Genomic DNA, 15,978 nt, shown 5'->3' on the forward strand with positions numbered 1-15,978 from the left:
TGCGCTCACACACACTGCTTTTAGACCTCACAGATTGCTTCCCAAATGGCATCCTATTTCCTATAAAGTGCCCAACATTGACTAGGGCCCAGTGAATAGGGTGCCATTCAGGATGGAGCCAGTTTCCACCTTAATCCAACAGCAGCCATGTAATAGGGCAAGGTACAGAGGTGAGGAGAAGAAGGGACACAGTAAGAGTGATGGAGGGAGTCGAAGAGAAGGGGTCAAAGTGGGGGATATCGGAAGGAAAGAAAAAACTGAAAACCAGAGCAGGCAAGGCATTAGACGGTGGTTTAGCTATTCATGCTGTATCAGAACTAAAGACCAAACCAAAGCTGGAAGCGCAGGGCCTTGGGTATTACCATAAACTAAACCCACGCCCCAAATGAGGTGCCAAGCCACAAGAACCCTTTGCGTCAACTGGGAATACATGGAAAAAAAGGGCCCTTCTAATTATAGAGTCTGGAAACGGAAGTGAAGGGTGATTAGGAGTTAAGGCGCTGCGCTCTGTTTATGTGGGAGCTTCCTCTCTCCCTCACCCAGCCACCCTCTTCTCCCTCCTTTCTTCTTCTGCCTCCATGGCCCAAGCCGCCCAGCGCGTCGCCCTCCCTCCTTCCCTGGCTGGCTCGCCACAGACTTTGACAAATGAGGCTTGGAGAGGCTGGCCAGGACATGACTTCTTGCTGATGGTACACTCTGTACACCCGGCCGGTGTGGAAGCGCCCAGGGTTGGGGCTTTTGTGGCCTTGTTGAAATACAGGCCCTCGCCGAGAGGCGTCAGTCGGGAAGCCCAAATTAAAAAGCAGTGTTCCTAGTCGGCGGTGTGAGAGCAGCCCGCTGCCGCTGGAAACCTGAATCTTTTGGAGCTGCGTCTGACACGTCCTATTTATAAACACCTCAACCTCCCAATTCTCTGGGCACCAGTGTTATTTACAACGTTCTGTATGAAAACGGGCTGCCTGTCCTGCCACACACAAACACACAGCAACTGGTCGGAGAGAGAACCTCTAACTTGCCATGTGTATGAGACGTGCGTCTGCGTGGAGGGGCGCTGCCTGGCTGCGAGTGAGCGAGCGTGTTATAAAATAATTTCCATGAATATAATCTCTCCCCCTTTCACGCTCCCTCTTCATTGGAAAGAAGGACTGTGCCCCAAAACTTCTCATATTGTTTTGCTGCAACCTTTGTCACGTCTCAAAATGTATAAACAGAAAGAATCTGCTCAATCTCATTAAAAGTGCCACGAAGTTTCATTTCCGAAGTGGCTGGGGCTCTTTTTTCTGGACAAAAGCAGATGAGGAGAGAGACGGAGGGAGGGCAGTCAGTGATGATGTCTCCCACTTGGCAGCACAAAGGGCCGCAAAAAAACTAGTCCCCTCTCTAATTAACAACACTTGGCTCCAGAACCTTTGAAAACGGGGAAATGTCAAATTATAACCATGTGGAGCTAGAAAACGTTAAGAAGAGAGAGGACACTGGGGAATCGGGTCTGGTCGGCTCTGGTGTAGGAGACGAATACACTTCTGAGCAAATGAGCAAAACACGCAAATGAGAGAGTATCCATCATATGGAGTCTTTGTCTTCAGGGCTGGCGGTGGGGCTGGTTATGAGACAGCCAGGCAGTGTGTGTGTACGTGTGTGCGCATTTGTCTGCGTACAGTGTGTGTGTATTTGTGTGTGACTAAGTATGTGTGTGGTGTGTCAGTTAATGACTGTGTGTGGGGTTGTCATTGTATGTGTGTACTGTGTGCCCGTGTGCACATGTGTGTGGCGGTCTCTCTCGGCTGCGTTCGTGCTGGGCTTTTCAAGGTGTTTATGATAGCAGTGGAAAACACACAGGGGCGCAGTAAAAGCTGAAGTGGGCCCCGGCATGACAGACTGACATCAAAGCTGCACACTCAGACCAGACCGGCCAGAACTCACTGGGTCCTGAGGCCAGCCTCCCTACAGCCCTCCCTCCATTTCTGTCTCTACCTCTCCCTCTCTCTCTCTCCCCCTCACCGCCCCACATCAAGATAACCAGGATAGGGGGTGGAGGGGGATGGGAGGCTAATACTCACCCAAAGGGTCACCATGCGGTCAAAAAGTTGTCAATGTTTTACAGGCGAAAAGTGAAATCTTCTGAAGCTTAACCTGTTCAATTCCATCATAGTCAAGAGGGCCCTTGTTTAATGAACTCTTTCACTGAGCCTGTTGCTGTTCATGTTGTATTGAGTGGCACAGGCCTTGGCATCGTGACTGGGCTATGAATCACACTAAAGCTCGATGGAGGGATGAAGGGATAGTGGGATGAAGGAAAAAAGGGATGGAGGGATTGGCTGAGTGTCTCCAAATGAAATGCTGTCTCTGCCCTCCATGACCATTGGGATGACCAGTGCAGATTCCATCAGGCTGACGGGCAAGGTGGAGGGAGGAACACGGTGAGAGGGCTGGCACTCACCACCACCGGGAATGCCGCACAGTTGTATGGAGCTTTATTTGTGTTGGGTACTAGGAAGGGGTATTGTCTGTGTCCCAAATGCACCCTATTCCTAACATAGTGCACTACTTTTGACCAGAGCCCAGGGAATGAAATTTGAAAAATATAATTTTGCAAAAGACTTGAGGAGAGGGTATCGCTTGCTGAGTTTAAAGCTCTGACAGAAGATACTATTATTGACCATTGTGATTGTTTTTAATGTAGCTATTGTATAGTGCTCGTGTGGACTACTTCCTGCCGACCTCTTGCAAGGTCCCCCTGGCAAAAGGTTTCTAACCTTAATGGTCCGTTCCTGGGTAAATAAAGGTAAAATAAATATATCCAGGCTGACTCACAACTGGCCGTGATTGGGAGCTCCATAGGGCGCTGCACAATTGGCCCAGCGTCGTCCAGGTTTGGCCGGGGTAAGCGTCATTGTAAAGAAGAATTTGTTCTTAACTGACTTCCCTAGTTAAATAAAGGTTTAATAAAAATAGGGAATAGGGTGCCATTTGAGATGCACCCATAGAGCACAGAGCCCCAGAGCAGACCAGAGGAGATGAGACCAGAGCATGGCACAGTGCGACACTGCTGCGGCCGCTCTGGCTTGGACTGGTTTCTCCAACACTCTTAACTCCATAAACCACATCCATAATCCAACCAATAGGCGGAGGAGGGAGAGGTGGAGGGAGAAAGAGAGGGAAGAAAAAAGTTATGGTTCATTTGATCTACGGTGGAGTGAAACAGAGGAGTGTGTTTCTTTCTGCTTCCCAGCCAGACCACCAGCGAGCTGTGCAGCTCTCCCTCTCTCTCAGATTGGAATAGATTGAAAATGGCTGACTAACCATCGCCAACAGGTTGCAATTAGCTTAATATTAAGACGGTTGACTCTTTCTTCCTGTTCTTTACAAGGTGAAACCTGCCGCTTTCAAGTCACACCGACTCACAGAGGGAGGAGTGCGCCGCCCGCGGTCAAGTTCATGAAGCGTGGCGGGGGCAGAAGTGAGATGTTGGAGTTAGCCAGCGTCCCAAATGGAACCTTACTCCCTATATAGTGGACTACTTTTGACCAGGATTTTGATCAAAAGTAGTGCACTGTGTAGGGAATAGTGTGCCATTTGAGCCAAATCCTTATACTGTCAGACCACTCTGTTTAACTAAAAGAACTCAAACTATCGCCACAATTATGGAATGCTTGCATATCACACTTTCCTCGACAAATGAAGAGACGTTAGCGCCTTCTGTTAGTGTGATGAATGTACTGCAACTTCAATCATTCTCCATCCATCGTCAGCGCATTCCCTCCCTACTTCCCTTCCCTGGCCTAAATGAAGTCAAGTTTGCACCTTCTTTCTACCACAAACACGAAACTTTCCTAAATCCATCATGACTAAACCTCACTTCAAGGTTCATTAATAACCCTACGGGCCCTGGTCTAAAGTAGTGCACTATATAGGGAATAGGGTGTCATTTGGGGGGCACCCTTATTATTTTATTCCTGCCTCTCTCTTGGTTTCGGTCATAACAGGCAGACAGATAAAACACATTCTCCCAGCAGCTAAGAGCAGGCTATAACAGCAGCCTTTTGTTGTCATGTTTAAAAGCCCCCAAACAAATTGGTCAGACTCTGCAGATAAAGAGAGGGGGACTGTGGAGGGAGGGAGGGAAGGAGAGATGACTGATGAAAAGCTTTAATCCATTTCTCTGCAAACAGACAGTGGGCTGTAATCTCTAACCTCCATTTAAATGTTGTCTTTTATTTCTCAGAGTGTTTCTGTTAACTAATGAATCCCCTCAAACATTCGCTACCGTAGATAAGGTATCACGCTGGTCTGTGGTGCCTGCCGGTGACGGAAGGGGGTATGGAGGGGAGAGGCTCTTCGAACAATTTGTGTCTTTGTTTAATGGATCTTGTGAACACAGCACCAAATACAGTATGTCCACAAAGTGGACTTCAATTCTGTGAAACATAAAGCCCCAAATTAAATCAGAGTGGACAGATCAGAACCCCCCCACCACACTATAAAAAGTTCCACAGCGTTGCGTGTTGTTGTGTGTGTGGGTTGTGGATGACTCAACAGCAGAGCCTGAGGTGCCTGGACTGTGTGGGATGGGGGGTTTGGAGCGTGGTGAAGACTCCACTGAGACCTTGAGCATGGTTGGTCTCTGTCCTAGCCAGCCCTCTCTCTTTTCCTCTCCATTTCTCTTTCTTTTGCTCTTCCTCTCTCTGATCTCCTTGAGGTTTTATAGCCCAGGTCCGAGGCCCTGACTTCCCAAGACGGTGCAGATGCTTTTTACTACCTAGTATGGAAACACCATAAAAATAGCTGCAGTGGACAGGCAGGCGAGCAGCCGGACAGGCAGGCGAGCAGCCGGACAGGCAGGCGGGCAGCCGGACAGGCAGGCGGGCAGCCGGACAGGCAGGCGGGCAGCCGGACAGGCAGGCGGGCAGCTGGACAGGAAGACGAGCAGGCGGACAGGAAGACGAGCAGGCAGACAGGAAGACGAGCAGGCAGACAGGAAGACGAGCAGGCAGACAGGAAGACGAGCAGGCAGACAGGAAGACGAGCAGGCAGACAGGAAGACGAGCAGGCAGACAGGAAGACGAGCAGGCAGACAGGAAGACGAGCAGGCAGACAGGAAGACGAGCAGGCAGACAGGCAGCGGTGGTTTTACAGCGTCTTGGACAAACAGTAGGAGAATGTCAGCGAGGCCGAGGTCCAACTGGCCATACAGATGACTGCACTAAAGGGAGGCCGAGGTCCAACTGGCCATACAGATGACTGCACTAAAGGGAGGCCGAGGTCCAACTGGCCATACAGATGACTGCACTAAAGGGAGGCCGAGGTCCAACTGGCCATACAGATGACTGCACTAAAGGGAGGCCGAGGTCCAACTGGCCATACAGATGACTGCACGACAGGGAGGCCGAGGTCAACTGGCCATACAGATGACTGCACTAAAGGGAGGCCGAGGTCCAACTGGCCATACAGATGACTGCACTAAAGGGAGGCCGAGGTCCAACTGGCCATACAGATGACTGCAGGACTGATGGCTCTGCAAATTTATCAGGCACTTAAGACTACACTGTACATGTACTACACACTGTACACACACACACACACACACTACAAACTGTACACACACACACACACACACACACTCCATATACAGACACACACTGTACGCAAAAGCAGAGGAAAATTAACTGTTACAGCAATATATCCAATTTCTGTAGCCTTTCATTACAGTACTGTAGACGACCTCTTCAAAACAAAACTGACCCAGGAAGGTGTATACAGCTACGTTCTTTTTTGAAAAGCACAATAGTTTGTTAGCAGGCTGGCTGCAGTTGGACAGACAGTAGACAGTCACAGTGGGAATATACAAAATCATTACCGTGGGAGATTTTAACAGCTGAAAACTGAGAGGGAGCGATAAAGAGAAAGTGAGAGTGACCGAGAGAGAAAGGAAGAGAATTACATTGATTATAACAGAGCTCGCTGGGGAAAAATCTATAGATCATCAGCTTTACATAATGCCATTACGACATGGAGCTCATGCAGCCAGGAGGACAGTGGCGCTTTACTGAAGCTATGACTTCCTGGGCGTGGCATGGGCAGGTGAGTGTGTGTCGGGGCAGGAAAGGGCACCAGCGAATGGCTGACCCCCTCTGGGTTTAATCCTCTGTGATCGGTCCATGGTGGACGGACAGCCCTACCACTGGGTAAAACACACACACTCAAACACAGCTGCACATCTTGCTAAATGAGAGTGGTCCAAAAGGCGACAAAATAAAAAGCACCACTTCACATAACGTGAAGAAACAGCCACGAGGGGAGTGCTAATTGCTAGCTGTGTATAGACAACTCGTTGCAGGCTAAATGAGTGGGCTGGGGGTGTGGAGGCAGTCTCTGTGGGGTGTTTCCCTCGTGTTCAGCATATGTGGTGTGGGTTAGCTGGGTGTTGGGGTGAAGGCCTGACTCTCTCTCACACATCAATGAGGTGTAAGGAGTTATGACACCACAGTGACTATTCCTCATCATGACACACAGCTGCTTGGCACTTTCCATGTTTCTATTATCTATTCACTAAGCTATTCATTATGATGTGTTACTAAATATGGGCTGGGCTTTACTGGGCTATGCAGTGTGGCTGGAGATGAGTTGTAGCCTCATTTACCATGGCCTTGTAGATATTTAAGAGGTGTGAGGTTAGTTAGGTGAACCAATAAAGCTTGTAGAATAGGAACATAGTTTTTTTATTGAACAAGACGTGTGTGTGTGTGTGTGTGTGTGTGTGTGTCTTTAAGAGCTGTTGGGAGGTTGAGCTCCTGTACATGAACGAACAGCGTTGAACTAATCTTCCATGGAGGAACAGATTCCAAGATTCTTATCAGTGGCGTGATTGAAAGGAATTACAGACAGCGAGAGAAAGAGAGAGAGAGTGTCTCATGTCCCACCACCTAATCATACACTGCACACAGCCTTACTGACGCCATCACACTTTAATCAAACCACCCTCACTGTTTCACAGGCCCTACCGTTAAAACAGTCATGTCATTTTAACCTTGGGCATCTCAGCTAATAATCAAGTCAAGATGATGTGAAGTGCGAGGGGGTAAGAGGTGAAGGAGAGGAGGGAGGTGAATTAAACAGCTTACAGCTGGTAGAGGGGGTATGTGTAGCTTCACAACTGCCTTCAACAGAGCAGCATCCTATCCTCTAATTACACCACCAGGAATAGACCCTCTGAACGCCACACAGCCAGGACAGGGTGCCAGACCAGTCACCCCATAACCACTCTGCTGTCTCTGTAGTCACTCCAACATACACAAGCAGTTCTATGGGGTTTGTTACGTCATGCTTCTTGGGTTGGACTTGTTGGGCTTTCCAGGACCAGTCACTGAGCTGTCGAGTCATAGCATTGTTTCATACTGGCTCTGGTGGTTTCTGGGGTTGACTTGACCACTGTTAGAAGGAGCCATGGGACTGAAGGCCCTACGGTAGAGTGAGAGGTTTTTCTTTGTTTTCTTCTCTTGCTCTCTCTGTGCAGTTAATTCAGAGCAAGCCGAGACTGGTCTGCAATCCTGGGTGACTTGTAATCAAGACCAAGGGGCTCCCCTCGCTCTCTGATACTCTAAAGCAGGAGGATTTAGAGACCAACGTGGCACTTGTTTTGATCATGAGGCTTAATGATGAAAGGCTCCTAAATTACAGCGTGGAGGACTACGCTGCTGCTCACACACACATACACTTTCACCCTGACCTCGTTAAGGTGAAAAAAAGAGAAAGAAACGTGGCTTTTGGGGGTACTTTTACTTTTCGGGGTACCCCGACAACGTCATAATTCAAAGCACTTAAGGCTCATCAGGTTTGGGCTGGCATAAATGAGGTGGTAACTCACCCATGTGGTGATTTAGGAGTAAAGTTGACAGGTGGCAGGAGGGGGGGGGTTGTGTTTGTAGTGGACACTTAGGACGAAGCCACTGTGTATATTCAGTGTGTTACTATTGACAGTACTTTTTCTTCTTTGGTATGGTCGTAAAGATGAAAGGTGGTCACAGTTGGCGGCCTGTCGCTGAGCGGTTGGCCAGAACGGTGGGACCCCTGCTTTATCTCCTGATCAATCCAGCTCCACACACACGCACACACAGGCACACTTATAGGCCAAAGGTCGCCGAGTCAACTTACGGTAGTCAAGGTAAACCAAGGGCGCCCCCTACAGATTGGACAGGTCATTCAGGCCAGGGCAAGAGGACATGACGAGAAGTAAGAGTTGTTCTGTAATGGCCAAACAGCAGCTCTGCTAAACCTCCAAGCAACAATCCGAAATGAAATGTGGTATTTACCTGCTTGGAGAGCACGCTATGTATGTGTGGGTGATTACTGTGTGTGCCATGTCAGAGTGATTGTGCGCTTTGTGTGTGACGCGAGTGCATGTGAAGATGTAATACATCATCTGTACAAGTGTGTGTGTTGGGGATTTATTGTCACATGCATTGTCAATGTGTGCAAGGTTTAGTCTATGTGTTTGTAAGTAATTGATTGAGGGTGTGTATGTGTATAAAGGTATACACTTAGTTCATGGATAAAGGTGGTGAATGTGTGTTACTAAAAATAAGTGTGTGTGTTATAAATGTCAGCCTTTTCCCTGGGGGGGTGCAGTCTAGTCAGGTCAGAAGCAGAGGCATGCGAAGGATTCCTACCAGAGACTGGAGGTCACAGTAAGCACCATCACTCAGCAGTTACTTTATTAGCTGCTCCTCACACACACACACACACACACACACACACACCATGTGGTGCCTTTTTTTCCGGGGAAAACAATCCATAAAGGCGGGAAGACGCCAGAGCAAAATAATTTGGTGTAGATTGAGGTCAGGAAGTATCTGTGGCACTCTGGGTAAAACTGGAACTCACACACACTCTCCATCGCTCTCCTTAAAGGGATACTTCGTGATTTGGGCAATTAAGCCAAAGTCAGATTTTACATTTACATTTTAGTCATTTAGCATACGCTCTTATCCAGAGCGACTTACAGTAGTGAATGCATACATTTCATTTCTTGCATTATTATTATTTTTTGTACTGGCCCCCCGTGGGAATCGAACCCACAACTCTGGCGTTGCACACACCATGCTGGCGTTGCAAACACCATGCTCTACCAACTGAGCCATAGGGAAGAGGGATGAACTCACAGATAACATTTATGTCTCTGCATCTAGTATGAAGGAAGTTTGGAGGTAGTTTTGTGAGCCAATGCTAACTAGCGCAACGGCTGGAAGTCTATGGTTCTGTATGTACTAGCATGCTAGCAGTTACCATAGTCATCCAGTCATTGTACTAATGCTAGTTAGCAATTGAGGAGAACAACATAAGCTCTCTTCTGTTGTGAGGAGAGTAGCATAATTCAACACCTCACACACCTAAGACTGTCAAGCTGGTGTCGGACCAACATTAAGGCCTGACTGTGAGTGAGTGTGGTCACAGAAACACAAAGGGAGTTCCCCGGTATGTGTGTGTGTCTTCACATATCAATGTACGGTTGTTGTCACTCTCCCACAGTGGGATGAAGTGCCATTGTCACTGCAGGGCCTACTTGATGGAGCCACTTCCACTGTGTGTTGACTGCAGGTGACAGCATGCACCTTCAGGCACCGGCCCCACTGACTACCATTGTTCTAACACAGATACATAAATCCCCACTTCATAGGCCCTTTTCACCACACCCTGGAGTCCCACAGAAGAGGTTAAGTGGGGGGGACACCCTGGAGTCCCACAGAAGAAGTTAAGTGGGGGGGGGACCCTGGAGTCCTACAGAAGAGGTTAAGTGGGGGGGACACCCTGGAGTCCTACAGAAGAAGTTAAGTGGGGGGGGACACCCTGGAGTCCTACAGAAGAAGTTAAGTGGGGGGGACACCCTGGAGTCCTACAGAAGAAGTTAAGTGGGGGGGACACCCTGGAGTCCTACAGAAGAAGTTAAGTGGGGGGGACACCCTGGAGTCCTACAGAAGAGGTTAAGAGGGGGACACACCCTGGAGTCCTACAGAAGAGGCTAAGAGGGACACACACCCTGGAGTTCTACAGAAGAGGTAAAGAGGGGGACACACCCTGGAGTTCTACAGAAGAGGTAAAGAGGGGGACACACCCTGGAGTTCTACAGAAGAGGTTAAGACGGGGACACACCCTGGAGTCCCACAGAAGAGGTAAAGAGGGGGGCACACCCTGGAGTCCCACAGAAGAGGTAAAGACGGGGACACACCCTGGAGTCCCACAGAAGAGGTAAAGAGGGGGACACACCCTGGAGTCCCACAGAAGAGGTAAAGAGGGGGACACACCCTGGAGTCCCACAGAAGAGGTAAAGAGGGGGACACACCCTGGAGTCCTACAGAAGAGGTTAAGACGGGGACACACCCTGGAGTCCTACAGAAGAGGTAAAGACAGGGACACACCCTGGAGTCCTACAGAAGAGGTTAAGACAGGGACACACCCTGGAGTCCTACAGAAGAGGTAAAGAGGGGGGCACACCCTGGAGTCCTACAGAAGAGGTTAAGACGGGGACACACCCTGGAGTCCTACAGAAGAGGTAAAGAGGGGGACACACCCTGGAGTCCTACAGAAGAGGTAAAGACAGGGACACACCCTGGAGTTCTACAGAAGAGGTAAAGACAGGGACACACCCTGGAGTCCTACAGAAGAGGTAAAGACAGGGACACACCCTGGAGTCCTACAGAAGAGGTAAAGACAGGGACACACCCTGGAGTTCTACAGAAGAGGTTAAGAGGGGGGCACACCCTGGAGTCCTACAGAAGAGGTAAAGACAGGGACACACCCTGGAGTCCTACAGAAGAGATTAAGACAGGGACAGAGAGGTTGTGTTCCCTTCATGTGGGTTCACACTAACATAAAAATTGTTCCTCCCTCAACTCACTTTCTTCACTACGAATGGATTGCCAAAATTTGCCTTCGAATTCCGCCTTTTCGGATTAGCATTCTTTACATCCAAAATAAATACTTTTGGTGTGTATGCCTGTGTGTGTGTGTTGCAGTGAGCTGTCTCCTTACCGCTGGGGTTGAATGCCATGCAGGATATGGGTTTGTCATGGGCTGGGAAGTGGGCCACCACTCCCTCTCCATCTGAGTCCTCACTCACCAGGACCTGGAACGAACACGCACACACACACACACATTCACCACAGAATCTACACAGAGACTTCTTATAGCTTCTTGCTGTAAGTAAAATAATGGAGAATGAATATATTACAATCCCACTGGTAAAGAGCATTGCCACCTTGTGGATGTAATTAGCAATCATCCAAATTAACACCAGAGAGAGGCTTGTTACCAACCTCTCGGTCTCTCTTTCTACACTGTCACCGCAGCACTGTGCCATCTGTCTCCATGTGCTGCATGAAAACTAAGACTGGGATGACAAAAGACTGATCTCAGACCAGTAGCTAAGCTCAAAGTCCTCCGACTGTTCAAAAGAATTACAGTGCTGCTGAGTATGATTCTGTTCTCAGAACAGGGGCTCTGTGTGTGTGTGTGTGTGTGTGTGTGTGTGTGTGTGTGTGTGTGTGTGTGTGTGTGTGTGTGTGTGTGTGTGTGTGTGTGTGTATGTATAAACGTCTCTGGTCTTGAACAGATTATAACTAAGCCCAGACATGAGTCCAGGGAAGGAGTAAGAGAGACAGTGAGGAGTGAGACAGTGAGGAGTGAGTGAGAGTGAGAGTGTAGAGAGAGAGAGAGAGAGAGAGAGAGATCGAGAGGGAGAAAGAGAGAGAGAGGGTGAGAGAAAGAGAGAGGGTGAGAGAGGTTGATCTTATAGTGATAAATCTGGTCTAGTGTTGCATTAGTTTTAATAGGAGTCAGTCCAAACACAAAACAACCTCCAAGATCAACTGAGCCTTTTTTTCCAGACTGGACTGGAGGGAGAGAGAGGAGAAAAATGAAAAGAACAAGGAAAGGGGGTGACATAAACCAGACCCATTTTATTACGTCGGAGGCACACAATGTTGTTCCGTGAGGGAATCCTGCTGAAGCCCTTTGAAACTGAGAACTAGTGTCGGGAGCTACCTCTGGAGAGTAAACCTATTATACAGGAGGAGGGAGTGTGTGCTAAAGAGGGGTCAGCAAACTAGGTGAGTGATGTGGCAAGAAAACAATGCCATCATTACCTGAAGTCACAACGATTCTCTCTTCCTCCCATCTCCTCCCTCCCTCCCTCCCTCTTCCTCTAACTGTGTTTATGTGTAGTGTAGGGTTACTGTATAACGACTGGTGACACAGTGCAGACCTGCTTCTGTGGGCTTTATCCCCGGTCTGGAGGAGTCCTCAGGAAACTGGGGTACATGCACACACACACAAACACATCCAGGCACACGCACACAGACACACGTACACACATACACAGCACTGGCATACAGCGCACTGCAATAAAGGCACGGTATGGATTTATAGTAGCCTTATGCCCCTTATACATAGCGACTATAGCCAAAGATAGTGTGAGCATTACACAGGCACCCTTTCATTAGCACTAAGGGAGCTAGGAAGAGAGGAGCGTGGCAGACAGAGGACGGATACAAGCATCTTGTGAGGTTACTGCCGATGATGAGCAGTCCATTCATTTAGTCTCCCCACTGCTTAAAAAAGCTGGCGCTGTGGCGAAGGCCAAGCTGTGAAAATATGTGAGCAAGCAAAATAAATCCCACCTTAGGCCCCGAGGAGCTGTCAGGTGCGTGTGTGGGGTGTGGGGGTCAGTCGGTGGGCTTCTGTGTTTGCTCTAGCAGAGGATAAAAAAGGTTTAACCTGGGAGGTTTCTCACCGCACCACAAAACCCAAAGGTGTATTTACAGAGGTCAGAAAGGACAAGAAAGAGGGAGGGAGGGAAGAGAGGAGAGGATAGAGAATCTGTTCTGATTGAACCTGTGTGTGTGTGTGTGTGTGTGTGTGTGTGTGTGTGTGTGTGTGTGTGTGTGTGTGTGTGTGTGTAAAAGGGTGTTGTATGCGAGACGTGTAAATAGGTAGGACTGTAGCCCAGTAAATGTGACACTCTATTAAAGACACTGTACAAGGAAACGGACACCTGGGAATGTTTTCTGGTTTCCCACAACGCACCAGTAAAAAACACTTCTCACTCTGATGAGAGAATGTCTAGAGACAGAGTTCAGTTTGGGGCAAACTAAGAACAGCTGTGCTGAGAGAATATGTGGACGTATGTAACTGAAAGAGGAAGAATTGATGTGGTTCATTTCATTTCTATGACCTGGCCTTCACCTGGGACCTGTGCCAAAAGCAGGAAGAGACTCATTATCATGATGAACCAACGTGTACACTGTATGTTGTGCTTCGTACACTTTTTCAACATTACTTCAGAAAGTGATAACACTTTTGGGGAGCCATGGTCCATAACTCAAAGGGTAAGACACACAGTAATACTTATACCTCTCCGACAAGATCGTTCTAACTTCACATCGTGTAGTATTCCTTCATCCATTTCTATTTTTGGTTGCAGAAGGTGTACATTTTCTGACAGTTACTTCACAAGGGGATGTAACACTGTTGGAAAGCCAGGGTGTATGACTTCGTGATCATACATACCTGTCCCTCTCCGACGTTGTGTGTGTCGATGACGGTGATTACTCCGGGGGCATGGGGGCTTCGGCGGGTGGTGCTGTGGGGGGTAACACCCTCCTCGTCGGGGGCGCCAGTGGGTAGAGTACCAGCTAGCTGGGTCACCACCTTTCCCACCATGGTGAGACCAGTCTTTAGGGTCTAACCAGAACGACAGGGGGAAGGGGGAGCGAGAGCGAGGCATATAGAGAGGGGGGAGATGAGGAGAGAGAGGGGGGAGATGAGGAGAGAGGGGGGGGGGTGGAGAATAGCAGGAAACAAACATCAGATTGGGCTCGTCGTCATAAAACAACTAGAGACATATAAACAAGACACCAGTATGTCTGTGTTTGACTATGGGGAGCTGGGAGAGGAGTGTTGATCAAAAAGAAGACACCAGTATGTCTGTGTTTGACTATGGGGAGCTGGGAGAGGAGTGTTGATCAAAAAGAAGACACCAGTATGTCTGTGTTTGACTATGGGGAGCTGGGAGAGGAGTGTTGATCAATATAGAATGACTGTGTCTATGCATGACCATGACTGAGAGAGAGAGACGGCTATTTGCTCAACGCTAACAGCTGCTGCTGATCATGATGATGATGATGATGAGGAGTGCTGAAACAGCAGGAGCCGAGTGTCTGCCACCAGTCTCTCCTGCCCAGTCTCCCTCTCAGCCCTACACAGATCAATGGCTCCTGTTTGGACTAGCACTAAAACCTCACACTGCAGTGATTAGAAAACACATTAGTGTTGATCAATTAGGAGCCAAACGCCCTGTTTCATTATTGATGTGGCTCCGAGCAATTTACACACACCAGTGTGTTAGTGGGCTAGGTGGGGTCGCCAAGTGAGGGTGTGTGTGTGTGTGTGTGTGTGTGTGTGTGTGTGTGTGAGGCGCCACGCGGTATTGACAGCGCTGCCTGGCCTGCATGCCTGATTAGGTTCTCCGGGGCCCCTTTGTGCTGACACACACACAGTACACTGACTCCATTAGCTCAGGACAGTGTAGCAGGGAGATATACTCCACTTAAGCAGCACTATCCATTTCTCTGAGCCTGGCCTGGCCACAGAGGTGTGTTTGAGTCAGACACCCAGGCAAGGAGCCGCCACACTGATGAAGAGCATCACACAGTCAGACAATGAGCAGGTTTGCTTTATGTTTACATTCCAGTGATTAGTATGAGGAATAATAATAATAATAATAATAATAATAATAATAATAATACAGCTGGAATTATGCGCTGTTATAAAATGTTATTTCCTATAAAAGGCTAGGAAATACTCCCCCTTAGTGCTCCCTCTACACCCCCTCTCGCCTTCCAAGTCTCTGGGCATAAGCTCTTAGTCTGTGTCGCGTTGTAGACCGGAGGAGGGGAGGGCGGGGGTGAAAATATTGAGATTATAATATATAGTTCTCAATGGCGGCTGCAGACAATCCGTCTGCATATCCTGATGCCCTTAACCTCGTTTCCCCCTCCCTCCGCTAGCCAGGCTAACACTTTAGCGCTGCCGCCACTGCTCTTTTTGATGTATACCACCATTAGCAGCTAATGGGACTTTATCACGCTAGCCGTTAGCGCTCATTAAGGAGAGAGGGAGGGAGAGAGAGGGCGAGACCATGGGAATAACTCTGACCCGAGGGGTCTTCATAAATCAATTAGGGTTCCCCTTTGGGGGCCTGGATAAGACCGGAGACTGGAACCTTATGAGGAGAGTGCCGACCTAGGCTAGTAGCGCAGGTTAGCTTAGCCGCTACATCAACAGAGCGGAGGGGTATAAATTCAGCTTGGTATCAAAGGGCTTAGCGTTAGTGTAGCATAGTCTGGCGGTGCTCTCCAGCTGAGAGGACTATTACAGGGGCTGTGTCCCATATTGCAGTACAGTACACAGTACAGGATGGAACCCCCTACAGACACACACAGGGACGATATAAATTAGTTAAGATGCTCAGACTCTCACGGCCTGTGTCTGGGTTATGATATATAGTCTCATAAAGGTGTCTGACTCACAGGGGAAAGCCAAGGTGGATCCTATATCACTTCTCAGAAATGTACAGATGATTTTATTACAACCACTGGGGTGGAGGGAGGTGTGAGTGTTTCACTTACTTTAGCAGCACTGATGACTGTAGCTGTGTAAGACTGGGCATTGTCCCCGCAGGCACCGCCTCGAGACTGGTGACACCGGATCAACTGGGGGGGCAGAGAGAGAGACATAACAAATAGATTATTATCCTCCTCCTGCAGCTGAGGCCAACCAGGAACAGAATATGAGGGTCAGCACATTAAAAACCTCTCCTATCCCACTGTCTATTTCCTGGGATCCATCCATCCATCCCAGACCTACTCTATTCTTAAGGAACAGAGAAGCTGATAGTAGTCAGTGACCCATCTGTCAATTACTTGA

At 48.7% G+C, this 15,978-nt stretch overlaps 1 protein-coding gene across 8 annotated transcripts in view; it reads right to left on the reverse strand.

Moving 5' to 3' along the window:
* The window catches only part of LOC106612862 (BCAS3 microtubule associated cell migration factor), a 343,035-nt gene that overhangs the window by 279,322 nt on the left and 47,735 nt on the right, over positions 1 to 15,978 (reverse strand). For 7 of the 8 annotated variants that reach the window (XM_045724535.1, XM_045724534.1, XM_045724533.1 and 4 more), the window contains 3 exons: positions 15,681 to 15,764; positions 13,561 to 13,734; positions 11,026 to 11,119 (listed from right to left, as the gene is read on the reverse strand). In XM_045724535.1, coding sequence (XP_045580491.1) covers positions 11,026 to 11,119; positions 13,561 to 13,734; positions 15,681 to 15,764 — 352 coding nt within the window. The remainder of the gene's footprint in view (positions 1 to 11,025; positions 11,120 to 13,560; positions 13,735 to 15,680; positions 15,765 to 15,978) is intronic. The other variant, XM_045724536.1, reaches the window with a different exon arrangement.

This window comes from Salmo salar, chromosome ssa09 (genome assembly GCF_905237065.1).
Source record: "Salmo salar chromosome ssa09, Ssal_v3.1, whole genome shotgun sequence".
NCBI lineage: Eukaryota > Metazoa > Chordata > Actinopteri > Salmoniformes > Salmonidae > Salmo > Salmo salar.